Source organism: Hypomesus nipponensis, chromosome 14, assembly GCF_054491055.1.
Source record: "Hypomesus nipponensis isolate SF chromosome 14, ASM5449105v1, whole genome shotgun sequence".
NCBI classification, from domain to species: Eukaryota; Metazoa; Chordata; class Actinopteri; order Osmeriformes; family Osmeridae; genus Hypomesus; species Hypomesus nipponensis.
This window is the reverse complement of record NC_140374.1, coordinates 18644216-18669761: the sequence shown is the minus strand read 5'-3', so window position 1 is coordinate 18669761 and position 25546 is coordinate 18644216. Positions and strand designations below refer to the sequence as shown.

Sequence of the window (25546 nt, the reverse complement as noted above, 5' to 3'; positions counted from 1 at the left end):
CACACACACACATGCACGCACACACACACACACACACAAGCCTAGCTGGCCCGTTGTTACAAGTCATCCCCATGCCCATAACATAAAGTACATGTTATAATAGTAAGAAATAATAATTCATTTAATTTATAATGCAATCTACTTTCAGCTGAAACTCAGAGTGCCACAGTACACAGCAAGAACATAGTTAAAAACAAACTATAATAAAATACATTTTTAAAGTAAGAAACGGCTTTCTGAATAGAAAGGTTTTTAGGCCAGCCTTAAAAGAGTCCAGTGTCTGTGTAGCCTTTAGGTGGTCAGGGAGTCTGTTGCATGCTCGTTATGAAATGTGTTTGTGGCCGTTTCTAGGCTATTGCGTGACGAACAACCACCAGAGAAGAGCACATAAAGTCTTTCAACTGTTAATCGTCTATAAAAAGGCTAGGCTAGGCTAGGGCTAGGCTAAACTAAGCTAAGCTAAGCTCTCAATTTATTTCGCGTAAAATCGACAAGCGCAACAACATGTGAAAGGGGCCAAGCTGAAAAACAAGTTATAAAATCAACTCAGTGATCAGTTATGAAACCATATCAAGGGCGTAAAGTGGTTTAGACAAATATAGTTAACAAGATAATTAAAGGTAGGTTGTTATTATGTTATAGATTATAATAAAATGCTCTAGCTCTATTTATAGAGAGAGCAGCACGTCGCTTATTTTGAGTGATAAGTATTGCCTAACTTGGGGGCGGGCCAAAGTTGTTAGATGCCCGGTGTGCATGGGTGAAGTTCGACCTATCTAGGTAACTATAAACAATAGTGTAACTCGCTTTTCATGTCATTGTGCACACATATTTTAGCATACAGATTACATTCGTACTTTGTCACTTGATTTCAGAATAGTAAGTCTCAACTCGAACATTGTGACTACTACTACTAAAGCGTTGTGGCAAGTAGTCGATCTGGACTTGTTAGGTTTATTTAGGTTTGTGTAGCTGTTGGTGTAGTTTTCCCTTGCATTTGTTATTTTCGACAAAATCAAGGGTAGCCTGCTTGACAAGTTAATTTGTTGTGATATACCTCAAACATTTCAATGGCGTCTAGCCTACAAATTAGGCTATGGCACGGATAATTGAGCTACCATGCAATTAAAGTTTTCAACAATCCATGCTTAGATTTAAACGTAGATAAGAGCGTCCGCTAAATGACTACATGTTAAACATTTTCCGCTTTCTTTCATTTTATTAATGAAAGCAAAGTTTTCCCAGCGTCTTTGAACCCACCCTTTCCAACTGGTTCCCTGACCTCCCGTGTTAAGGACGTCTAGCTGTCACCATGCTACCCCGGGTAATCAGTAGTGGGGTCACAGCTCACCGAATCGGCAAGAACATCACCTTATACCTAAGCGAGACGGCTGCCCTTGAACCTACCGGAACCCCAGCCCCTGTCAAAGCTAAACCTCTCCTTCTGATGCTGCCGTGGTTGGGGTCTCAACCCCATGCTGTGGCCAAGTACTGTGACATCTACTTCCGCACTGGCTTTGATGTGCTTGTTGTGGAGAGTGAGGTGAGCAGGCATTGTGACTCATGTTGTATTAGGCAAGTTACTCAGGATGGATAATAAGTTACTTTTTACTCGCTACTTAAAATTATTACAATTGCTGTACTTAATTAGTATCAAAAGCACTCAGTCGGAATATTATGTTACTTTAACAACTTGCTTTCCAAAGAAGTGATGCAGCCTCTCAACTCTTCCAAAACACCACATTTAGGCTGATTATTGTTGTGTCAAGCTTCTTGTTTGGTTATTTCTGATCGGACATATCAAGCAAATTCCTTATCTCCAGAAGGGAAACAATGATTGTATCTCATTAGCAGAAACTTCTCAAACCTTTGACAGTTTGTTCCTTCTAGGGGTGAGCACCACTCTCCTAAGCTGCTCCACATGTGGGCTAAATGGGGTCAGTAATGTACTTCATGTAAAGAAGCTATAGATCTTGTTCAATGTCTCAACCTCATACACCCCCACAGTGGCTACAAATTTGCCATGCATTCCATCTTAATCTCAATCTTAAATGTGCCTGCCTCTGATTCTTTTGTTGAGGCTTTGTTGCGCTCCAAAGTTAAACTGCTGATCCAGTGAACCATTACACCCAGAAAACATGTATTAGCTGTCCAGATGAGCCGAGGTGAAAGTTTACCTCTCAGAGTGTACTTTCAATGAGATCCCATCACCGCATATTCTCTCGTGGTAGCCAGCAAACGCCCTTCTTTGAGGCAGCTTTACATAGCTCTTCAAGAGTTTTTCTATGCGTCGAAATGAGGGCGAGTCAACTGGGGAAATGTGTAATGTCTCCTCGACCACAAACCCAATGACTAGCTTAGCTCTGACCTTGTCCAATTATCGTCTCCACCGCTGTGTACTGCTCTGAAATCCAGTCTTGTTGTTTTTCTGAACTCTTCATCCAAACAAGTTCATCCATGCCATCACTGAGTTTCCTAATATCTCTCTGTACCTTAACTCCTTGCCTTCAGGTGAGTCTGTTCCTGTGGCCTCGATGGGGTCTGGACTATGGAGCACGGGTGCTTGACGTGCTTCAAAGTGAGCAGTTTGTTTCACGCCCCCTGCTCGTGCATGCCTTTTCCATAGGCGCTTACACATTTACCCAGCTGCTGGTGCACGTGTCCCAGGACACGCTAAAGTATCAGGAACTCACCCAGAGGATTAGGGGCCACATCTACGACAGCCTGGTGATGGGCTCTCTGGAGAGGATGGCGATTGGTGAGTTTGTCTGGACAGCAGGCCTTAATGTGTTGACATTCAAGAGGAAGGTGGTTTAGAGCTATGTCTATAACTGTAGTGCTTTGGTTTCAACTAATTAATTACTGAGTTTCAAACCTCTGAAGTGTTTGCTCCAACATTTGGACTCCTTATTTCCTCAGGCCTAGGTAAGAACATATTCCCTCGCTTCGAGAACCTAGTGAAACACGGCAGTATGCTTTACTTTTGGGCCTTCAAACAGCACACGGTAGCATACTTCAACAAAAGCATCGACGTATTCTGGAACAATCCGGTCACCGCGCCAGCCCTGTTCTACTTCTGTGAGAACGATGTGCTGTGCGACCCGCGGGGAATGGAAGAGATCAGTGCCTTCTGGAGGAAACGAGGAATGAGTGTCACGGAGAAGAAATGGGAGGATTCGACACATGCAGGCCACCTTAGGCGACACCCCGAAGAGTACTTGTCCACCCTTGAGAAATTCCTCCAGTTCCTTAGTTTGGCTCCACTGAGGGCCAAGATGTAACAGAAGGGCACAGGACTCAGAAGAAACTTCTTTTGAGCGACAAGGTGTTACAGTGGATCTCCAAATATAAACCTAAAGTTTGACCTGGAAAACATCTGCAATACTGACTGTTTTGTAAATGACGTCACGTTTGCCTTGCATGTTTCATACACAATTAAAATGCAACGTAATTAAAAAGAAAACCTATGAGCATGAATGAACAAAAGCAATGGTAATTTGTTCATAAGAATAAGTAATTGCTTTTATGATATGCATAAATGAACAGATTAAGAGTTGAACAAGTTATTTTGACCGTTTCAATTGTGATCTGTCAAATGAAGGTAAAAAAGCATCTGAGAACTTTCAACTGTATCACAGGCACAAACATGAACATGGCACGATAATTACAAGAATCTGTGTGAGTCCCTGATATCATTGACTGCATCACAGGCACTGTGCACTAATATTTTACAGTTTATTACAGAGTTCAGTCTTCTATTTATAAGTATTAAAAACCGTGAAGTATAAAATCTTATAGTATTTCAATGACAAGACAGAAGTAGATCATAATGGTGCATACATTTTACAGTTTGCAACCATGTTTCAAGTGAAGCTATATGGAACCAAATCGGTGAAATAACTTCATATTTCAAATTAAGAGATTAATTCAAAACCATCAAATTCGGTGGTGTTTAAATTTTTATATTAATTATTCAATGCCTTTCAACATTCAAAACATGTCACTGATTTGCTTCCAGAAAACTGACTCTTCAAATTACTTTTGTGTTTTTTCATGCAAAGGTTCATGTAAGGTTACGTAGGTTTGTTTGAATGGTACCCAAGTAAAGGATTTTTTATGGCAGTAGTATGACAACGGGTTAGTGAATCACACAACAATAACTAAACTTAAACTAAATTATTTCACTGGATTATTTCAGGAAACAAGTTGCCAGAAAAATACCAAAATGTAAATCACCACAGCAGTGTGATGCAGTGCAGAGCAAATTAAATGTGAAACATCTGTAGTACAACATTGTTGTGATGTGTGTTCATGAGTTCAAGAGGGCACTTGTGTGGACGTGCGTGTGTGTGTTGGGGGGAAGGTACTACTGTGCCTCAGTGGGGGGCCTGTTCCTCTTTTCCTGCCAGTCCTTCTCCCTCAGACTCAACTCTCCCTCGCTGAAAGCTGCAGGGCCCCAGTTTGTCATTCTCTGCGATCCTTTGGAACCTGAGGATGGTCAAAAGAAGTTAAAGAAGAGAGAGGGGGACGAAGGGTCAAAGTCTAGAGCAGGGAATAGCCTAGTCACTCCCCTTGATTGTGACATGGCGAGGGGGTGAAGAAGGGGGGACGTTCTATTGACAGGTGGTACCTGGTTGAATGAGGCGGACCAGGCCCTCGTGGTGAGCCACTTTGTGCTTCCATGTCCTGGTGTTATTAGCAGCATCCTCCAATTTCTTCATCACTTCCTGTGTCAAACCAACCAACCGCACAGACAGGAACAGCAGACAGAAACAGAGAGAATACACAGTCTGTTGAATAGATCCGTTAAGGTCATTAAAAGAGTATTTAGTTAACCACCTTCCATTGCATTTTATTCTAAACTTCTATTTTTCCTCCAAGTCAGACATCAGAATTAGAAAACTCTGACACCAAAAATTCTAGCCTATAGGATAAACAATAGGCGTACATTATAGTAGTGTAGTATCTGACCTGGTATTGCTCTAGCGCCCCCTGTCTTTCACTCTCAAGCTGCTCTAGTTGCAGCATGGCAGCCTCAAGGGCACTCTCCTTGGCCAGCCTGGCCTTCTCTAGCTGCTGCTTCTCTGCCTCAGTCTCAGAGATCGCCCTCTGCTGGTGGATGTGGATCTGCTCCAGCTCAGCTCGCTTGGCTGCTTCCTCTTCCAGTAACCTGCCCAGAGACAAATTCAGACTTTAGTTTCCTTGCTTTAAATATGTAAAACTGGTGGGCTTTGCCCATTTGCCCGCATGTACTCAGGGGGTCAGATTGCCGGCCGTTGGTTCGATTACCCGGCCGTGCCAAATGACATTGTGTCCTTGGGCAAGGCACTTTACCCTACTTGCCTAGGGGAGAATGTCCCTGTACTTACTGTAAGTCGCTCTGGATAAGAGCGTCTGCTAAATGACCAAATGTAAAATGTATTCCACTCACCGGGCCTGCAGCCTGCGCACGGTCTCCTCGTCCTGCCTGGCACTTCTCTCGTCCTCTAGTGCCTCCTCCAGGCGGTGATACATGTCTTCTAATTCCTTGACCCGCTGGAGGTATTGCTCCAGCTCACTGGACTTCTGGGCCACCTGCTCCTCCATCTCCTGACGCACCTAAGGGGCCACATAGGAGGGCCGCTGGCTTCTTGTCAGGTAGTTTGACTGACTGCACTTACATCAACTGACACTCAAAAAGAGTGGATCACCGTCATGATTTACTCGGGTCGTCAGACACACAAACATACAAACAGTTGTAAGGGTTGTAGGGTTAAACAGGAAGCTACTAATGTGTGTGGTTCCTAAAATAAACCAGACAAGCTTAGCTAAATAAATAAGCTGATGTGGATGTATGATAACATTGTAAGGCCCTCCCCCTCTACAGTTCTGGACAGACTCAGACAGAAGCCAACAGAAACAGAAGAAAAATGGGTACCATTTTCTCTCTCTCCAGGTCCATCCTGTAGCGGTCCTGGAGCTCTGTCTGGGTCTGCTGTCGCTTGCGCTCCTCCTCTGCTGCGCTGGCCGCCGCCTCGTCTAGTTGCTGACCAGTAGCGGAGGGGTACAGTTAATACACACAAGAAAAGAAAAGAAGGTATCAGCGGAACTTTGGTTGTGAAACGTCATCGTTCATTCTCATCAGAACATGAATACAGCTGTGGCTGTTCATAGGACCTCTCTTACTCCTGCATCACTATGGCAAGTTGGTGAGGTGACCATCTGGAGACAGAAGGTTTTATTGTGTACATGTAAACCCAGGGTTGAGAGGTCAACAATCTGTGTGTGTAAATAGGTCTGGCATGTAGGAGCGAGGGTGATGAGCACCAGGGACAGGGGCTGACCTCAATGGGAGAGTGTGGTCCACACACTATGAATGGGGCACAATGGATGCTCAGACAATGTGAGCTTGTTGACGTTAAATGTGATGATTGTGCCTCGGCTGCATTGTATGTTGTAGATCACATGGTTAACTGCTCGAAGCTTGTTGAGGTTGAGATTGAAATAGTTGATGATGTGACCACAAGTGAAGAACTTTTGCTCGCTAACTAGAAACAAACCTCATTGTGACGTGTGTGTCTTCAGTCAAAACTAAATATATTGTAATATATTATAAGTAATACTGTTTCTGTGCAAGGTTAAAAATGTATTCAGGGTACATTCAAGGTACATTTGTATTCTTTAAGATATTATAACATAGCGTTACTTCATATAGCCTAATTTGCATTGTGCCTGTCAATCATTTTACAAATTAAGTTTACCTTCCTCATGGCATCCAGTTCCCGCTGCTTGTTCTCATTGGCTGTCTGCAGCTCCATCATCCTGAGCTCCAGTTCGTCCTGCTCCGCCTGCTGTTTCTGACGGAGCTCGCGACGCTTCAGGCGCGACTCGCGGTGCAGAGCTGGGCGGCCTAGCTTCAGCAGGTTAACACTCGTCTGGATGGCTGAGAAGACATAACTGAAAGGGTCAACCGCCTGTTTTACATGCTACGCTAATCGCAGAAATAATCATGGGAGACATAATCCATGTGTAGAGAACCCATCCCAATGCAAGACATATACAAAACTCATTCTACTGAAACATCAGACACACACACACACTGTGCCTTCAATCAAAAGAAAATGTTCTAACATGGCAACATATTAGACAATAAAGCTTTTTGAATCTTGACCTATTTCAAACGATTGAGAGTCATTGACTATTAAATATTCAACACAGTATTTTTGAGCGTATGAGGGACAAGAGGATTTCTGCTGACTTTTGAGTTTGAAAATGACGGAACCCTTCCATCTCTTACCCTGAATCCATTCCTGCTTCCTCTTTTTATCCGAGGCGCTGATCTCAAAACTTTTCTCAGAGCACTTGATGTAGAAGAGGCACTTTTTTCCTTCCTTATCCGGTAATGACTGATGGTGAAAGCATAAGCCTTTGAATGTCTTAAAGGCATACTACTTAAATGATCCATACCAGGGTCAAATAATTATGGCTCAGTTTACGCCGAGCAGTTTCTCAGTATCATATTTTACAAAGCCAAAATAAAAAGCCTTCATATGGAATTTGCTACAAACATCCCTCAAATTGGCTTTATTACAATGGTTTCTTACTTCCACGCAGCAGTTCTCGTCCAGCATGATGTCCCCTTTCTTCTCCATGAGGTCTTCGCTCACATAGTAGGCAACTGAGTCGGGCTTCAGCAGGAACCAACGCTCTATCCAGTTCTTCCTCTTGTGGCCCTTCTTCATCATGTAGCCCTCCAGGGTGAGACCAACATTGAGTGTGAGAGGACCGTACCATCTGAGAAGTACACTCTATGACTCCTGACACAATCAGGCTACCATGTCATTAATATCAGATTGTGTCCAGCAATTAGATATGGCTGTGCTATGTGTGACACTCTATCCAATTCAGTTTTCTTTTATGATAACGTTCTACGTTAGGTTTGTGCAGTATTTTCGTCAATAACAATTGCAAACGCCATGAAAAAAGGAATGGGGGGAAAGGCCACGTCAAAACAATTATCTCAATGATGAACCACAAAGTGAAGTGGGGCGTCCCCCAACTACAGGAATGCAGACATTACAGCGAAAGAATTTTAGAGTGACCAATAATAATAGACTACCATGCTTTAGAACAGACATGAAAGCTAACAACAAAGCCTGTTGAACCTGTTTGAGCACATCCAGGATCAGCTCTTGGTAGACCTCGGTGATGCCCATGGAAAGTGTCTGGTGGTCCATGCCCTTGCTGAAGCTCCCAGTGCCCACCAAGTGGATCAGCTCCCAAGCATTCAGACATTGCTGCTTGGCACTCAGCTCCAGCTTGTAGTCCTCAAACCTCTCCTCAACCCAGCTGCCCCCCATGGCATCGGTCAGCTTCCGTAGGAAGTACTCAATCTAATGGATACACACATCAAGATATTTCAATATAAGTATTCACCTATAAAAACATACACATATGCAGTGGAATCCAATCTGATCAACATGCAAGAACATACTATTTTAATCTATTTCATAGTCAAAAGTATTTAATCAAAACAACAGTGCACATTTCCATTTATAACCCAACTAGTGCATTGGTTGTATAATTGGCATCAACAATAAATCTTCAATTCAACAGGAAGCTGCAAACTTCCTTTTCTGTGTGTGCGGTTGAGCAATACTGGTCACTACAAGGATCTTCGCTACAGTATTTTTTCCATAAGGCACTGTGAGCTAAATCACCCTTCTCCACTTCATTCTGAATGCTCATGTTTCTGTCAGTAAAGAACAAAAACAATATTATTTATTGTCTTTGTATTCTTTTTGCATTTCTTCCTTATTATTTAAAGTCCCTAATTCCAAAGTAACTCAAACAACCAGTTTGTAGAAGCCAGGAAACTCTGGTTTAAACAATGTGTAAATGATTAACCCAACCTCTACACATAACTTAAGTGCACTGCTAACATAAGTGGTGATTAGTGTTTTTTTTTTAGGTATTCTGTTTATGTCAACAGAGGCCCTTCCAAGCATTTCACCTCTTCAGTGACCATGGTCAGTGGATATTTATCCTCGGAAAGGAAGTTGAAGATGCACCAGATCTTGAAGGCACTGTCATCCGAGATGAGAAGGTTGCTCCTATCCAGGTTCTTGCGAGCACACAGGGTCCAGCACATTCTGTTAAAGTCCTGCCGGTCAAAGTTATCCTGGACCTGCAGCGGGTGAAGAAGTTGGTCAAGTTGTTTACGTAGACGGAAGGCTCGAGACCCAGTTCAGCATACAGGGATAAGATCTACAAGCTCCAGCCACAGCACTTCTCCTCCTTTATGGAAATTACAGCAATGACAACAGGTGGCATGTGGGTCACTCAATTTATATTGAACGAGGTAGAACACAAATGTTTCTTGTTTACAGGTCCACAGTGAATGACAGAGAGAATTGTATATTTCTTGTATTTTGTCTCTGAAGCTCAGATTTCAGAGCAGTTGAGAAAAGGCCCTTGAAAAGGTACAATCAGTGCGGTGGAGGGGAAATGTTTTCTCCTCAGCTCTAAATACAAGCGTTTCCATAGAGACTTGGCAAGTCCAGCGTGTGATCATGTGGACAGGAGCACATCTCGTACCAAGAGCAACGCTGGGTAAGCAAACTGTCCCAGTAGGATGTTTACCCCTGAGTGTGAAATATAATGCTTTCAAATTACACAATAGATCGACACCTAAAAGGCTGAGAAATCTGGTATGGCCTTTATAGATAATAAAAGACCAAGATCCATTAACAGCCAATATATTTATAATTGTACCAGTTGGGACATCTCGGCTCAGAAGTTTGTTACAGAAGAGTCAACGAACGTTTAGCAGAGAACAACTTGAGAAATCCTGCGTTTGCAGTCAGACAGGGGAGAGAGCACTGTTGCGAACGCAGCAGATTATCTTTCTTTCTTGTATCGACATGTCAAGTCGTCGAGTTCTCTCTGCCTTCCAGACAAGTCAATACAGGCAGTGTGGCAGTGGCTCGTTGACTGTCTCTCTTCTTTCTCAATCTCTTTTCCTTCCTCCATGCCACTCACCCACTCTCTGCACCTCGACAATGGGGACTTTGTAAATGCATGCGCAGCAATGGGGGCTGTCTCTATCCACTCCACATGTTGATTAGCATGCACTGGCGGGAAGAGAGAGAGGTCTCAGGCATTGTTATCACTGACCTTGGATTGTCAAGGAGACAGAGACCTACAGAAAGAGAGATATCCCTTGTATATCTGGGTCATACTTAGAGGAGGACAGTAAATAGTCTAAATACATAAATCTATAATGCAGACAGAACGTGTGAACTATTCATAGCTACTACCGTCTGCATTGTGGATTGTATTAACATGTTTACACACTTTAGATCTGCTCAAACAAAGATGGCAAGCCAGCAACACTTGGGTCTACAAACATATAGACTATTTCCAAAGAAGTGGTGAAACAAACAACCCCTACTTTCCCAACTATAAATAAGTATGCGGATATGAGTAAAACGTGACCACAAAAATGAACCAACCATAGCAACCTTGTGGCATGTAATAAAAGCAGGTCATGTATTTGCGGCCTAAAAAATTGGGTTGTGTCTCTGTTCCACATTATTTGACCCCTTCTCTGTCACAAAAGGTCCTAATCGACCATGCATTCCGAGAGTGCACAGGGTCAAATGGGTAACAGGAATGTTATGCTCCACACAGGCAGAGTGCGCTGTGTCCAAAATGTTTTTCAGTGTTAGGCTACTGCATATCTAATTTGATTGGTTAATTAATTCATTTGGATTTTTACCAACCCAGTCATTTCAGGACACTCTTGTCATCCAGAACTGAACACACTGTCATATCATACCATAATGTCTGTAGTAGTACTTGGTCACATGTATTATTGTTATGAGGGTAGAATTCCTGGCAAGAGAAGTGAGTCAGTTAAGAGGGTGATACCAAGGGGTCAGAAAGGGTGGAGTTTCCCGATGGTGAATGGGGAGGTGGAACGCCCAAGTCTGCCTGGTGACATTGGTCACAAAAAGACCAGGTTCATGAACATTACTATGTTCTCGTACCCTATTTCATCATGGCTGCCAGTCAAAAAGAAGCAGTCATGAAGTAATGTCCTCTTAAAAAATCTTTCCATTACCTATTCTGATTCTTTTAACATTCCAAATGTGTTATATCCATATTTATTCCACCAACATTCCAGTTATATTGACATCCAACACTTCATGATGAATCACTTAATTATCACAGTAATTCTAAGCTCTCAAAGAAACAAAGCAGTAAAATGATTTAAAGTAAACTCCAAAATGTATGATCAATAACATTACGAGGCATCGTTTATCTCACCTTGTCCAGAATAAACTTATTCAAGTAAGGCATGTAACCCTGATTGGAAACAGGTCCCTCGTCGTCATCCTTAAAGTGCTCTTCAAGGGCCACTGGGTCGTGAGGGATCCGCATCACTGTGCATAAGTTGTGGGACAGCACCTACAATTGCAGAAGACAATTTATGACGATTTCATATTTAACATTTTACTTACGAACATGGTCATTTCAGGTTCAGGTTTTATTTACATTCAATGTATTTCTGCTTAGAAAATCATCAAGTCTAAATCGACGTACTTCGGATTGCGCAATTCACTTTGAACATCTTTCAATCTTAAATTCGTTTTAGTTGTAGCTACCATGCATTGCCCGCAGTTTAACCCAGAAATAACACAGCTTTGAATTTCAATAAACAGCCACTGATTCACTTGACACGCACGAGTAACAACTCTCTCACACATTTTAAACCACCATCCACGGTAAATGCCAAAATGCACAATCCTAGTTTTAGTGATTTTTTTCAAGTATACCCATGAAAACACAAGTAATTTGGATGTTCATGGGAAATTCTGAACTGTTGAACCTTTGATTTGCTGAGATGTCCAGATTACAAGTGACACCGGTTTCACAAAAGTATTCAGTAAATCGTACCTTTAACTGAGATTTGGACACTTTTCCGCTTTTGTCCACATCTAACGCTGTAAAAGCATGCCATATTGACTTCAGAAGTTCGTCTCGTAGTGCCATCGGTGTGTTTCTGCCAGTGCGCTCTCACTTCTGTTGTCGCTCGCTCTTCTGTATTGAAACTTAACGGAGAATTCAGTTGAGGTCACATGACATGCTGTCAGATACTCAAACAATATCAAGGGCTTGTAGCACCGCTCAGCGCTTGACAAAAGCATTTACATTTGTTTGTGGCAGACGCCCGTAACTTATACAAGTTTTATCCCAAGTGATAAACATGCAGTGTGGTATGTGAATACCGATGTGATTGTTTTACGTGTAAGCAATGAAACATTTAACCATGCCCTCTAAAGGTAAACTAGTTTACCTGGAATAACCAAATCCCATATTATGAGATATAAAATGAGAAAAGAGACACTACAGATGAATTTGACAGGAATTTATTAAAAGAACTGACAATAACAAAACGTTTGGTATGACAATTCATGAGCTAGAAAATATTTAGAAGCTAACAAAGGGGCATTATTTTTCCAGTGCAAAGTCAAACTAGACAGGCCCACTGCAACTGTTTCTTGAAAGAATGCATCATCCATTCACAAAATTACTCATAGAACAGAACAATGATTGTTTAATGCCAGACTGGGTCAGCGCCTCTAATTGAACCAAACCTGAACTATATTCACTAGTTGAAGTGTTGCCAACAAATGCTTTATCATTTCATTAGACCAGATGTGAGAAATGCTTACATGATCTATTCACCATTTCAAATAGATATCAGTTTAGAAGATAACAAAATATACAAATGCATATTAGGATTCCAAAAGGAAACATTGTTTTAAGAGCCAAGGATTTCAACTCACAGCGGTTGGAAATGAACAAATCCCCCAACCTCTACTGAACAAACAAACATGAATAGCAGCAGGTTCTCCTTGTTTGACTCCACAATGATTGCCTCCAGCTTGTGGCACCAGGCATGTGACAGAAGCAGCCAAGGAAAGGGCTTTTGCTGTGGTCCACTTTATTGAAGAGCAAGTTTAGGCTTCACAGAAAAAGTGCGGAAAGACAGGAGAACCTTCCAACCTTGAGTCTATGTGACTTTAGGACTGACAACGTCACAGTAGCTCTGTCGGGAATGGCTAGACTTGTCTTGAGACATATCCAGTACAATTGGAACTTGGTCAAGTTGAAGAGGTCATTTTTACTTGACAACTCTGACCAAGTCTGGAGCATCGACTCACAGCCCACTGCAGGTCTGACAAAGGATGTTCTCCATGACAATGGGCAAGATTTCTCAATCTTCAGGAGAAATCTGTGTTCCTTATACCTAAAAATATACTCCAGGGATACCATTGGATATTTTTAGTCCATGATCCAGCACCATAGGATGGACCAGCACCCTACTTAGGAGGGCATGAATTATTTATATTGAGTCATTCTCAATAAATGGTCAAACTGACCGACCGGTTCATCTTCTTGCCAATAAGCCTGGAAGGTCTGGGATTGTGTTGGACTGTTGACCGTGTCAGAACCCTGTCTGTGGATAGAAACTTCTCCTCAGCAACAGCTTTGGCCATCTGGGCCTTCTTCAGCTCCCTGGGGAAGAAAGCAAAGGAACATCGTTAGATTTGGGAATGAGCAAACTCCCAAACGTGACGCAATTTATATGAAGAGCAGACAATAGCATTTGTCAGACCAAGTTCCTAAACCTGTAGAACTAGATGTATTGTTTTAAAAAGGTGCTTGAACACTGCCCCGACACCCCATACAATTGTAATGTGTGCAGTTGTATTTTAGATGTTGAAAGAAAAAGGCAAGTGCAAAGTCTACAGAAAAGTTGTCAAACATTTACAGCAGTTACCTAGCAAGCTATACAGACTTTTAAACCACAGCTGCCGTTACAGTAAAAAAACGTGGTTGCTTGAAGTTAAGTAACCAGGGCTGAAATCAAGAAATGCACCTTAATAGGGCATTCACACCAACACCAGCTCAGTGTGGGGGGGTTTCCATGGTGCAACTCGCTGTGCCGTTCCACTTTGGATACTGGAACTGTACTCTACATCATAGACTTACTTCTGAAGCAGGGCATTCTTGAACTTCTCAGCATTGAGTTCTACTCGCAGTTGGTCAGCGCTCATCCTGGCAGCGGTCAAAAGCACCGGGTGTTTGATGAGATCAGAGGCGGACGGCCGTCTCACAGGGTCCGGATGGATCATCAGCTGCAGCAGGAGATGAGGATGGGTTAGCACCTTGACCACGGACCCCCAAGTCTTATGAACTCTATGGCACAGTTTCAAAATAGATTCTTACTTTGAGCAGATCCAGAAAGTCCTTAGACAGTGATTGTAAGATGGGAGGCAGTTTCCCCTTGCGGATCTCGTGCCATTTGTCCCCATTGGTGGGTAGAGGCTCCACCCCTGAGGCACTGATTACAGTCAGGGCTAGGGCAAATATGTCTGCCTTCATCAAGTTACTGTAGTCCTATTGAAAAAAAAATACAACTGTATTAGAAAAGAGATAAGATACAAAACTTGTGACTGGCATACTTCTTAGCTGTCGAAAACCGTTCTTCTTTTTCTTCGAAAAACGTACCTCTTGAAGGACCTCATTTGCCAAGAACCTGCTGTCACCTTCTTCCACTTGAGGATTGTTCACCCTCGTCACGTGACCAAGGTCACCTGAGCAATAGTGATTAGAATAAAAAAACATTATTGACTGAATATCAAATGCACTCAGAGTTAAATAGCAATGCACAAAGATTAAATGATAGCTACTAAGAATGAATAGCAAATGCTATAATTAACTGCAATAAAAGAACCTCTGCGTGACCTTACCTATTTTATACACAACACTGGTGGTCAAACCATCCCCATTATCGTCCTCTTCACATTCATCAACACTGGCAACAGTCTTGCGCGAGATGAAGATGTTGCCTGAGAGAGAGTGTAAAAAAAAAAAGATTTATCACAAGGTGGTAAATGGATCATTTCTTTCTTATTGATGTTATATAGAACCATTTCAGACAACAGAAAAAAAAGTATGCTCTGAAGAACACAGGGACAAGCCATTGGTTCCATCACTTCCCTGGAGTACTCACTGGGTTTGATGTCCATGTGCACCAGCAGGGTGGAGTGGATGTACTTCAGCCCACGCGTCACCTGCAGCAGCAGGTCCTTCAGCTCCAGCTCTGTCAGGAAACACAGACGCCTGTCGTTCTCTGTAATGACGTCGGACAGGGTGCCGCCGTTGCAGTACTCATTCTGGATGAGCATGTGATCGTCCTCTGCCCATGCCGAGTAGTAACGCACCACGTGGGGGTGCTGGCCCAACACAGCGTGAGCATAAACCTCGCGGAGTGCGTTCTGCCTGCGACGGAGAGGGACGATAGGAAAATCCGTCAATATCATTTAACAAGCTACAGTTGTTTTCCTTTCCTGACTTGGCACACATTCGCATCCATTCCAGAAGTGTTCCTGCTTTACAAATTGACAATTTAAAAAAAGATTCACTTACTCGTCTACAGATCCAGCTAGAGGCTTCTTTGACCGCTTAATGGCATAGATGCAACCGTCCAGCCTTTTGATACACTTGAAGACAGCGCCAAACTCCCCGCTGCCTATCTTCTCCAGCTCGTGAAACTCTGAGGCATACCTGGACATCATGTTGCTCTCCATCATTGTAATTCTCTGAAGGAAGAAAGACAAAAAGCTGTTAGAAAGCTTACACACCACAGACTATTTCACATGACTCTTTATGAGAAGAAAATACAATCTCAGCCTTCATTGTAATAACAGAATTTAAGGAATGAATAAAGAATATACCTTAGGAGGGCGTAAGATTTCTTCCTCAATTTCAGCATCACTTGCTTCCATGTCCTCACCACAGGAGCTATTCAAAAAGAAAAGACAGTACACATTTTACCCACCAGACGGTAGCAATGAGATTCCCTATGCACTATGCCCCCAATGGTGAAAAAACACTAGAGTTGAACATACTCATTCCAGTGTGCCCTCTTCCTGTTCTTTTTTTGAAGGGTGGCGGATTGGATATCGAGGGAATCCGGGGTAAAAGGGTTGAAGTTGACCATGGGAGTCCGACATCTCTTACTGCTACCGCTGCCGTCCAAACCAGATTTTCCTGTGGCATCTGCATTCTTAAACAGGGCTACCCTCCTGTTTGAGGATCCTGAGCTGCAGTCTCTGGCTCTAGACAGCAAGCTCTGCAAAGGAAATTATTTATTAGCATTTAGAAATAATGGAAAAAGTATACACTGACACCTTGCGTTATAAATGTGTGTGTATATGGACTTGACCCAATGACCCATGTCTTATTTACGTCTATTTTCAAAATATTTCAAGGTCTTGAATTTACAAACGTTCTAGGATATAAGGACACGTTACAACCATGTCAATGTCAACTAGCCAAAGACATGTCCAGGCATTAAAGTTTGGACCCAAATTTTTTTATTTCAACCATCAAACCGAGACCATTTTTTAAATGTAGGCTAATTGAAAAGTTTCTTTAAACTATTTCTAATGTATTAAAGTGCCAACAGGTCACCACATCTTGTTTAACGTTAACCGACCCACATGTGTGGTTATAACCTCAAATTAAAACGATATGAACAAATTCAGAATCCTAAATAATCAAGCTAGCGCACACAGTAAACCTAATAAAGTGAGAAACAAACCTTTGGTGTGTGTGGCGTATCAAAAAGGCGAAGTTTTCTAAAAGTTTTGTGCGGGGGTGTGTCGGGACAGTCTGGGATAGGTGAAGAGCTATCGTCCTGATTAAACGGCCGGTCTGGTGAACTACCATACAGGCGAGAATTTTTCCGTGGAGACGGGGAGCCTTTCATTAAAATTGAGAGACTTGGGGAACGTAGATGTGACGGGGAATCAAATCCTTCTTCGTCCCAAAGTTCCACATCATCCTCTTCTCTAGTCCGATTCAAAGGGCTGCTGTCGTCGACAAGTTTTGCGGTGGATTCACGCCGCTGATGCATTGGCGAGTCAAGTTCCGTAAAGCCAGACTCCGCTCCAGTGCTGTTATTTCCATCCTCTACGCCGGGGTCGTCTTCTCCGTCACTCAGTGGCTCAAACTGTAACTTTTGACGAATAGGTCGAACATTTGGAGATGGAGTTCCATGTCGACGGCAACTGTAGCTCATTATGGCTAATTCTAAATTCAACGCAAGCTAGCTAGCGACTCGCTTGTGAGCTAGGTTTAACCAGCAGCAACTTGATAAGTAAAAGTCAATTATTGGGGTAAAAAATGGCTGCACGGCAATTCTTAACGTTCCAGATCACACGCCCAAATGTAACACTTCAAATACTCACTGAATGCAATCCAACGGCAGTACTAGAACTGAAAAGTAGGTCAGTCGCTTACCTATTACATAATCGTTTGGAGATTTAGCTTTAAAACTGTAGCTCTATATGTTTACAAAATAGTTTGAAAAGAACTCACTCCTCCTATCAAAGGTGTGGAGGTCTTCCCGCGACCGTTGGTCAAGTGATCCAGCTGATGGCCAATAAGAGTGCACCATGAGGGTTTGAAACAGGGGGCGTTCTAAAAGGGTTACGTCACGAAACCCGAAACGTCAATTTGGCGCGAATGAAACCTTTCATGAAGTCAAATTAAAATAAGCACTTTATTGAAGGCTGGTCTTTTGTTTGGAATGGATTATATTAAGAACCTATCAAGACCAAAACCTCACGCCACAAGAACAGTTTATTCCCATCCGCTGTTGGCCATTTTAATAAGGTCAAGGACGCACACTGACTTTAAATCGTTGTTAGGATCAGTGACCGATGCTCTTTTGTAAAGCTCTCTCTTGGAAGTCGCTTTGGATAAAAGCGTCTGCTAAATACACAAATGTACATGTTAATCACAATCTGCACAATGACACCCTGCATATTGCAATTTGCACTATTGTATCATTCTCTTTGCACTATCTGTATTTTTTAGGTTAAATTGTAAATTCATGGCTACTTATATATTTTTTTTTATTCCCCTTATTATTAGCTAGAACCCCCTTAGTATTAGCTAGACTTTGCTCCTTTTGTATAGTTAGTCCACATATAAGTTTCAATATTCCTATGTTTAATGTATGCACCTCCCTGCCAAAGTAAATTCCTTGTTTGTGCAAACATTAATGGCGAATAAAATCCTTTCTGATTCTAATTAAATATTTATAATTAGCTATTCATCAAGTTTTTCCAAAGTAAAAAGCATATTATTTTCCATGCTGCTACTATCGATCCAAACCTCCCCCATGTTGCGAGCATACACTTGCCAGCACCTCTGACGCTTTCGACATAGATTTTTGTATTTAGCTGTAGCCTAGGCCTATCTGGAAATCTCGTGATCAAGACAAATCAAAACGTTAAGATTTTGGTCAAGTGATCCGAATTTTTGAGTAGGCTACTTCATTGGCGTTAGAAGTTGTTTACTTAGTTTTTACTTGTTGACAAAGTAAAATGACAGTTTGTGCTTTATCAAACCAAATGAGCAGTCACCATCTTTTATTTATGTATTTATTTAGAAACACAATTGCCAAGTGCAGTGTGCACTATAAAATATTAGAAATACTTCTCCTTTCAGCATGTCTGGACAATGTGATATGCAAACGGGAGGTTCCAGTTATCAAAACTTATATACACATAAAAGATCACTTCACATGAGTCGGACTTAGAAAATAGAGGAAGACGTGATTTCATGTTCTCTCTTTGCTAATAGGTTTAAAGTCCATTCTGGTTGGGCTTGGTGTCAATCTTCCAGGTCTGGCGACTCGCCTTGCTGTATTCTTGATGCAATGCGGATGGCTTCTTCCAATGAGGGCTGGTCACTGAGCTAGAGGGGAATAAGTACAGTTAAGTCATTAATACAACATTGTTAAAACTTCACAATCCTGAAACAAAACCTGATTTAACCATATCTTCAGTCGTAATCTGCACCAGTTTTGTTTGACCACAATCAGCATTAGTGGGTTTCAGCATAGCATTAACATGACAGAGGGAGAAAAGAAACTGTCAATTGGTTAGACGACATGTTATTCAGAAGCTTGTAGTTTTGATGGGTCATTATTCAACGTAAAAGCTTTACTCTGTGAAGTTAAGATTTCTCACACAGAATACAATTGGTGTTTACAAGAACTATTACATCATATCATGGTTTACTACATCCTTATTTGGTTGGTTCTTTTGTAGGTCAATGTTTTCTCCAATACATTAATCATGTGAGATCATCTCAATAGATACCGGGACAGTGTTTACCGAGACCTAATGAGTAAAGATCCACAGGCTTCCCCCTGTGCTTTGCGGATCATATTTGGATAAATGCATTGGCTCTGGATCTGGTACTGTCAAGCAGTCCAAAATATAGCAAGCCACTGTGGGACTTTAAAGGCGAAACAACAATGGTCATATGTAAACCCTTTATATCCTGTGACTTTCAGCTTCTGGGTGGTGTCACAATTAGGTAAACAATAAACCTGGTCAAACCTAGTTTTACTTGCACGTTGGAGCAGACAGCCAAGCAGGGTGGGAGCTGGGACTGGATTATCCTACAACAAATAGCTTAGACTAATAGCTCATCCAGAAAGATCTTGGCATCACTACAATGGTCTAAGATTAAACTACCGTGACTGTGAGAAACAGGAATATTAATGAATAGAGTATTTGTATCTGTATTTTTCAAAAAAAAAAAAAAGAGGCTTTGAATAAAAGTCTGCAAAAAAATGTTTTGTTTTAAATTGTGTATTAGAAAGACTAGTTCATAAAACAAGAGATACAATAGATTTATTCTCGATAATCATTACTCGACAACCATTACAATAATATTACCCGTTACCTCTGTGTAACAGGTAATACCTGCCTACATTTAACAAACCAAATACATAGTTTGCAATGTTTATATCATACCTGAACTGCAATATGAGTGCCATTGGAGGTAGCCAATAGGGTGACAGGGTGAGGGCTGGATGAGATCACCTGATGCTCCTGTTCCTGCCCATAGACTGCCTCATCCATCGTTTGAAATGAGGCCATGTCAGGTGTCATTATCGCCACCTGCTGTAGACACATACAAACTAAATGGCTAACCTTAAATACACTGCAATAGCTATTAGTGTATAGTGCAGCCAAGGTTTGGTTTAACTTGAAATTAGATTTTTTTTATGTCATGGCTTCAAAGTAGATATTCTATAATAGGCTGTGTGAAAGCCACAAAGTACCTACCTTGCTGTTGGAAACAACAAAACAGCTAGCTAATGAAAAAGACTTATGTAGATACCTGTCCATCTGAACCATCTGTTGTCACCATGGTGACAGAGTGAGCCCCTTGTGATGTCAGCTCATGGGCTGGAATGGTGATGGTGGTGCCCTCTTGCGTGACCATGGTGATTGTGCCACCCATGGCTTGAAGATCAGCTTCTGAGATACTGACCTGTGGAAGGAGGCATGAATCAGCAAAATGATCAAAGGCATTCAGTTCCTTATGACAAAAATTGCATTGTAGAAGCATCCTATCTTCATTATGCTCTCTGGTGAGTCAAATACAAATGTTGTTCCTCCTAAATGGCTGCATTAACACCTCATGAATCAAAAGTATATTAACTAAAGATCAGTGCTTAGGTGTAGGCCTATATGTGTTGTAAATTGTATTCAACCTGACCTTTCCTGGAGTAGATCCGGTATCAACAATTTAGACAGGGGCTACACCACTTGCAAACATTTCTCCCCAAACTTCAACCTAGACTCTGACCTGTTGCGTTCCATCTTGCGAGACGAGGACGTGCTGCTGTGTCATGATGTCCGGGGGATCGGCAGTCACCTGCTCCGACCCCGAATCGTCCCCTTCCACTATAGTGGTGTAGGTCACGTTAGGATCATCCAGGGCATCTGGAGTCAGACAGGGACATTAGAAATACAGTGCACCTCAGAGGGATAAGTATGTTAGCTCAACAGAGTGACAGAATCCATTTTAAAGGTCAAGTCTACATATAGCATTGTCTATGTATTGCTAATTCCTGTATGAGGAACTTTTGCCAAGACACATACTCCTTCAAGTTTGAAAAGTGAGTTCCTATTACACAAATTGAAACACACACACACCTGCAGGTGGTTCAAAGTAGGCCTCCTGCTCCTCTTCAATGGGCTCTGTGTCATTGTGCGCTGTGCGCTTGTGCATGGCCAGAGTGGAGATTTGCTTGTAGGTCTTCCCACAGTGGTTACAGTTATAGGGCTTGCATGGCGTGTGCACTACATGGTGCTTATACAGGCTGGAGTACTCTGTAAAACGCTTCTCACATCCAGGCACAGTACATACATAGGGTTTCTCTCCTGAAGATAGAGATGGGAATGAACATTTGAAGTTGTGACCCATTTTTTGGGGGTGGCTCCATTAAAAAAAATGTACAAAGTAACAGGCAACAGGGAGTTATTAATAAGCGATGTGTACCCGTGTGAATTCTCATGTGGTTCTTGTAGTTGGTGGCGCTGGCAAACGAGCGTCCACAGCTGGGCTCAGAGCAGTAGTAGGGACGCTCTCCAGTGTGCGTGCGGATATGGACTTTGCGAATGTTTGAGGTGGTGAACGAGCGTCCGCAGCCCTCCACTGGACATTTGAATGGCTTCTCCCCTGCAGACAGGACCAAGATATAACAAAATGTTTACAACTACACTTTTGCCAACTGTAACAATTATGATCCCCCCCCCAAAAAAAACTAAGCTGTGTGTTAGTACCAGAGTTCATGTGGTCTCCAATAGTGTGAAGTGTGTCATTTGTGTTTATTTGTGTACAATAGGCATGTTATACCTGTGTGTGTCCGAGTGTGCTTTTGGAGGTCTCCTGAAGTTTTGAAAGACTTGCGGCAGTTCAGTTCCTGACACCGATAAGGCTTTTCCCCAGTGTGTGTGCGAGAGTGACTCTTTAAGCCATACCCTGGTGGAAGACACCAAACAAGAACGACAGTCAGTCAAGTTCCATCATACACGTCCCCAAAATCAAAAGCAGCGAGGCTGTATGACCCAACAATAGAGTGAAAGCCCTCACAGTAGCTTGCTACCTGTGGCAAATTTCTTCCCACAGCCGAGGTATTCACAGATGTATGGTTTATCTCCAGTGTGGGATCGCTCATGAACCTGTATGAAACACAAGCAAACACTGCTTGGCAACAACAGTGAAACAGACCCACGAAACAAAGACACCAGGTCTGGCTAGGTAGCATTAAAGAAGAGAGTAATTAAGACAATACACACACCCCACAGTCTTACCTTGAGATGGTGGGCGGTGGTGTATAGCTTTCCACAGCCATCGTGGTCACAGCGGAATGCCTTCTCTCCAACGTGTGAGACCCTTCCTGACCTGCCCTCATGACCCTGAAGCACAATCTAACGGGTAACATAAAGTTAGACTATACTGCCTGTAACCTAAAACAAGGAATGACAGATACTTGTCATGGGTATTGTATTTCTAGTACCTGCATGTGGACTCCATTATCTGCCTCTCTGCCAAACTGTCCCAATGCAGTTTCTACATTCTCTACCTACGGGAACAAACAAAATGGTGTTGACCAACAAACCATGGTTATACCACACTAACATTCCTAGCATTACCTTTTTATTCAACTCTATGGACATCCACCCTAGGAACAAAGCAACTTTATTTGAAACCTGTCACAAGTCATTACCTTGGTAGTGTACTGCTCCAACACGCTGATGGTCTCTGGGTCGATGCAGGCATCAGCCTGCAGGTCAGAGATGGTGCCGTCCGCCTGGATGGCCAGGATGGTGTTGGACTGGGGCATGTGCAATGTGTGCTGGATGTATGCTGTGCTCCCATCCTCCAGCTGCACAGCCTGAAGACCACTCTGATCATAGGTCTCTATGGAGGTAAATAGGGTCATTTTAGGGGGGGGCTTTTAACTTAATATACAGAGGTTAGTTTTGATGAAATGGAAAATCTGACTTGACCATAATATTTGTGTTATTAACATAATTCCCAATGTGTCAAAGCTGGTTAATAATTTGGGAATAAAGCATTTTACATTTGTGTTCATTCAAAAACATGACAACTACTGATACTTCAAACTGTGTGTATCAAGGGTTAAACTGTACCTTTGGGTGCGTGGATGTAGGCTGTTGTCCCATCTTCCAGTTGGACGGCCTGCCCATCTTCCAGCTGTAAACTGTCAACTCCTACACCACAAAAATATCCAAAAGAACCATTCTAACGTAAATTAGGCAAAGAAAATTGATACATTTTTGTTCAGTTTTGAGTAGTTCCCTCTAGGGGCAATGCAAACTACTCTAAGGCAGGCTCTTGATAGGCAGACTGGGTTTTTTCCCCCCACACTTAGTACCTGCTTTAGGCATAGATACATGCTGAACGTAGGCAGCGGAGCCATCTTCCAGCTGGATGACCTGGCCATCCATGATCTGGCCATCTGAAAAGGAACCTACACATTTCAATTAGACTGACATTGAACCTGTCCAGTGTCAGTGAATACCTGTTATGACGGCAGTCAGAACACAGACTGCACACTGACCATTCATTACAAACTTTTCTTTGGAACTGATGATGCCGTGTTCGATTACCTTTACAAGCCCTTTTCCCTCGTTTATTTACATAATTTGAGGTCATCTTTCTGGTGTGTGTCAATTGTGCACATGATCTTATATTAGCTAACTGCTTACCTTTGGTGTCATGCTGTATGTAAGCAGTGGAGCCATCAGCTAGTGTGACAGCCTGTAGGCTTACCGTGTCCATACTGTCCATGTGATCACCGTCTATGTAGGATGGCAACAATGGTTATGATTATACGACTGAAAAGCAAACCTCAACAAGCTAAGTGGATAGACATTTTAGGATTGTGATTTGGATGAGAAGCATAAACAGGACTGGGATTAAAACTGTAGTTTACGCAGCATGTTTCAACTGAGGCCTTATGGGTCCGACCTTTGGATCTTTACTGTGTTCGATAAAAACTTCGAGTCTCACCTGCCACAGTGACGGCTTCCGCCAAACAGAGGGTAACTGGCTGGCCATCTGCGTCTTGAAACTCTGCCATCCCCTGAGAGTCACGGCTAATCTGAGCCAAGAGCATGATCTATTTGCTGAAAGTACACATACACTGGTGTCGTTACATTAAAGCTTATGTGGTCCAACTTTACAGTTGTATTAATTACAAGAGAACATCAAGAAACGTTTTAGTTAACATTATTGCTTTTCATTTTACAGCTATCCAAATAAATAAGACATTGCAACCAAATGAATGATTTTAACATTATTTTCTGCTCTGACCACATGCGTGTGCTTATGTTAACTATTTTATTAGATGTCTCATATTTTAGCAGGCAGAAAATCGTTTCCATAAAGTTCTGAGAAAACGTCATAAGGTAGCTAGCTACGTGCTAAAGTTCGGAAGTGACTTGCAACATCTGTTAAGTGGGTAAGAATGGGGAAAGGGGTAAAATTGACGAATTTAAGAACGTAAGTTAGTAATCTAGCTAGGTAGCAGTCCAGGCTAACCCTATCCAACACCAAAGATAGGCTTTACTAGCTTGCTAACTTGACAGGTTACAGTCGGGTGTTAGCCTACAATACTACACGAAATAACATTTTCTAGAAAATTCTACAGGCTAGGCCCCCTAATATTGATATTGCACATCCTTCATTATGTAGCAACCCCGTTTGTATAAACTAACAAACTAGATGGTTAATTCAGTATCATATTTTGCTGAGAATGCAGTGGGACGGTAACGACAAGTGCACGGAATCCATTAGCTAATTATTGAATCCTTAAGAATGATGTTTCGTATATAATTCAACTTTATTATAATGTAATTCTTTCCCATCCTTCGCCTAGAATCTCTGTTGTAGTTCCTTTCAGAGATGGCTGAAGGAATAATGCACACTGGGTAAAAATGTATATACGAACCTCAGAAATTTTCCAACAATCCCTTCGTTCGACCACCATGCATCAGTGCAGGAAACGTTCTGCGATGCCTTCAACCCTGTAACATGTATGACAACAGTGCATTTTCAAAAGTCCAGACCCACCGTCACTACACCTAATTTTTGATTGGATGGACACATGTCACTCCACAATTATTGTCCTCCAATTGGTCTAGAGATAGCTCAATCATAACGTAAGCAAGTCCTTGTTCCGTAGTTCATCTTCATGGGCCCCTTACAGACGCCATTCCGCGTTGGCTATCGTATTGTTTGAAGTGTTTTACTTTAAACTGGATTAATTGTACACACTCAGTGGTCACTATCAAAACGATAATGGTATATATTAAATGAGTTGTACACACTTTTTATCGTTTTTTCATGAGGTGCTTTTGAGACCAGGCTTACTGTAATTCTATCATGTAAACAACGCGGTCAGGGAAATTGTTCGGCATCCATGTTGAAAACAAGGTCGTGTGGGAAAAAATGGGGATATGTGGGCAATGCAGTGAATTAGAGATCTGCCTAGAGTCGACCCGCTTTCATTGAAACGTCACTGGCCTTTGGATTGCAGAATCGTGAAATCAAGCATACAGTTATAATATCGTCGTGCAAAAGG

The 25546-nt window shown here is 42.2% G+C and overlaps 4 protein-coding genes across 12 annotated transcripts; 1 reads left to right on the top strand and 3 right to left on the bottom strand.

The window, feature by feature from the left end:
• The first annotated feature begins 302 nt into the window (after positions 1 to 302).
• Positions 303 to 3375, top strand: LOC146258986 (transmembrane protein 53-A). Of its 5 annotated transcripts, none has more exons than XM_084671344.1 (4): positions 303 to 620; positions 1232 to 1543; positions 2512 to 2758; positions 2920 to 3375. In XM_084671344.1, exons 2-4 carry the CDS (start codon positions 1313 to 1315, stop codon positions 3279 to 3281), a joined length of 840 nt encoding a protein of 279 aa, XP_084527470.1. In that variant the 5' UTR covers positions 303 to 620; positions 1232 to 1312; the 3' UTR covers positions 3282 to 3375. The 5 variants fall into 5 exon arrangements, with proteins under 5 accessions (XP_084527470.1, XP_084527468.1, XP_084527473.1 ...); XM_084671342.1 differs by lacking the exon at positions 303 to 620 and adding an exon at positions 686 to 780; XM_084671347.1 differs by lacking the exon at positions 303 to 620 and adding an exon at positions 711 to 780 and having other exon boundaries at positions 1296 to 1543.
• Positions 3376 to 3496: 121 nt separating this feature from the next.
• LOC146258985 (switch-associated protein 70-like) lies at positions 3497 to 12095 on the bottom strand. 2 transcript variants are annotated; one of them, XM_084671340.1, is made up of 12 exons: positions 11941 to 12095; positions 11311 to 11451; positions 8993 to 9166; positions 8145 to 8372; positions 7584 to 7730; positions 7277 to 7385; positions 6741 to 6922; positions 5918 to 6025; positions 5432 to 5598; positions 4972 to 5170; positions 4631 to 4727; positions 3497 to 4488 (listed from the first exon to the last, which is right to left on the bottom strand). In XM_084671340.1, exons 1-12 carry the CDS (start codon positions 12034 to 12036, stop codon positions 4367 to 4369), a joined length of 1770 nt encoding a protein of 589 aa, XP_084527466.1. In that variant the 5' UTR covers positions 12037 to 12095; the 3' UTR covers positions 3497 to 4366. The 2 variants fall into 2 exon arrangements, with proteins under 2 accessions (XP_084527466.1, XP_084527467.1); XM_084671341.1 differs by lacking the exon at positions 8993 to 9166.
• A 302-nt stretch (positions 12096 to 12397) lies between these two features.
• wee1 (WEE1 G2 checkpoint kinase) lies at positions 12398 to 17496 on the bottom strand. The gene is made up of 10 exons (XM_084671338.1): positions 16661 to 17496; positions 15966 to 16189; positions 15792 to 15858; positions 15484 to 15656; positions 15068 to 15336; positions 14805 to 14903; positions 14563 to 14648; positions 14281 to 14451; positions 14044 to 14189; positions 12398 to 13566 (listed from the first exon to the last, which is right to left on the bottom strand). The coding sequence occupies exons 1-10, from the start codon at positions 17138 to 17140 to the stop codon at positions 13410 to 13412; spliced, it is 1872 nt and encodes a 623-aa protein (XP_084527464.1). The 5' UTR covers positions 17141 to 17496; the 3' UTR covers positions 12398 to 13409.
• Positions 17497 to 18495: 999 nt separating this feature from the next.
• znf143b (zinc finger protein 143b) lies at positions 18496 to 25353 on the bottom strand. Of its 4 annotated transcripts, none has more exons than XM_084672508.1 (17): positions 25336 to 25353; positions 24914 to 24989; positions 23974 to 24089; positions 23670 to 23762; positions 23336 to 23431; positions 23091 to 23171; positions 22664 to 22857; positions 22454 to 22519; positions 22248 to 22364; positions 22040 to 22115; positions 21790 to 21915; positions 21433 to 21612; positions 21087 to 21314; positions 20737 to 20873; positions 20266 to 20418; positions 19896 to 20042; positions 18496 to 18825 (listed from the first exon to the last, which is right to left on the bottom strand). In XM_084672508.1, the coding sequence occupies exons 3-17, from the start codon at positions 24077 to 24079 to the stop codon at positions 18742 to 18744; spliced, it is 1884 nt and encodes a 627-aa protein (XP_084528634.1). In that variant the 5' UTR covers positions 24080 to 24089; positions 24914 to 24989; positions 25336 to 25353; the 3' UTR covers positions 18496 to 18741. The 4 variants fall into 4 exon arrangements, with proteins under 4 accessions (XP_084528634.1, XP_084528632.1, XP_084528635.1 ...); XM_084672506.1 differs by having other exon boundaries at positions 19896 to 20045; positions 25336 to 25352; XM_084672509.1 differs by having other exon boundaries at positions 19896 to 20045; positions 23336 to 23419; positions 25336 to 25352.
• Positions 25354 to 25546: the final 193 nt, after the last annotated feature.

Coding starts and splice junctions, on each gene's coding strand:
- LOC146258986 (XM_084671344.1), top strand. CDS start 1,313: ATGCTACCCCGGGTAATCAGTAGTGGGGTCACAGCTCACCGAATCGGC. Junction 1,544..2,511: donor TGCTTGTTGTGGAGAGTGAG/GTGAGCAGGCAT, acceptor CCTTGCCTTCAG/GTGAGTCTGTTCCTGTGGCC. Junction 2,759..2,919: donor TCTGGAGAGGATGGCGATTG/GTGAGTTTGTCT, acceptor TTATTTCCTCAG/GCCTAGGTAAGAACATATTC.
- LOC146258985 (XM_084671340.1), bottom strand. CDS start 12,036: ATGGCACTACGAGACGAACTTCTGAAGTCAATATGGCATGCTTTTACA. Junction 7,386..7,583: donor ACGAGAACTGCTGCGTGGAA/GTAAGAAACCAT, acceptor TTTCACCATCAG/TCATTACCGGATAAGGAAGG. Junction 6,923..7,276: donor GAAGCAGGAATGGATTCAGG/GTAAGAGATGGA, acceptor ATGTCTTCTCAG/CCATCCAGACGAGTGTTAAC.
- wee1 (XM_084671338.1), bottom strand. CDS start 17,140: ATGAGCTACAGTTGCCGTCGACATGGAACTCCATCTCCAAATGTTCGA. Junction 15,859..15,965: donor AAGAGGGCACACTGGAATGA/GTATGTTCAACT, acceptor CTTTTTGAATAG/CTCCTGTGGTGAGGACATGG. Junction 15,337..15,483: donor CTAGCTGGATCTGTAGACGA/GTAAGTGAATCT, acceptor TCTCCGTCGCAG/GCAGAACGCACTCCGCGAGG.
- znf143b (XM_084672506.1), bottom strand. CDS start 24,079: ATGCTCTTGGCTCAGATTAGCCGTGACTCTCAGGGGATGGCAGAGTTT. Junction 22,858..23,090: donor CTACATCCACGCACCCAAAG/GTACAGTTTAAC, acceptor TTACCTCCATAG/AGACCTATGATCAGAGTGGT. Junction 22,365..22,453: donor ATAATGGAGTCCACATGCAG/GTACTAGAAATA, acceptor GTTACCCGTTAG/ATTGTGCTTCAGGGTCATGA.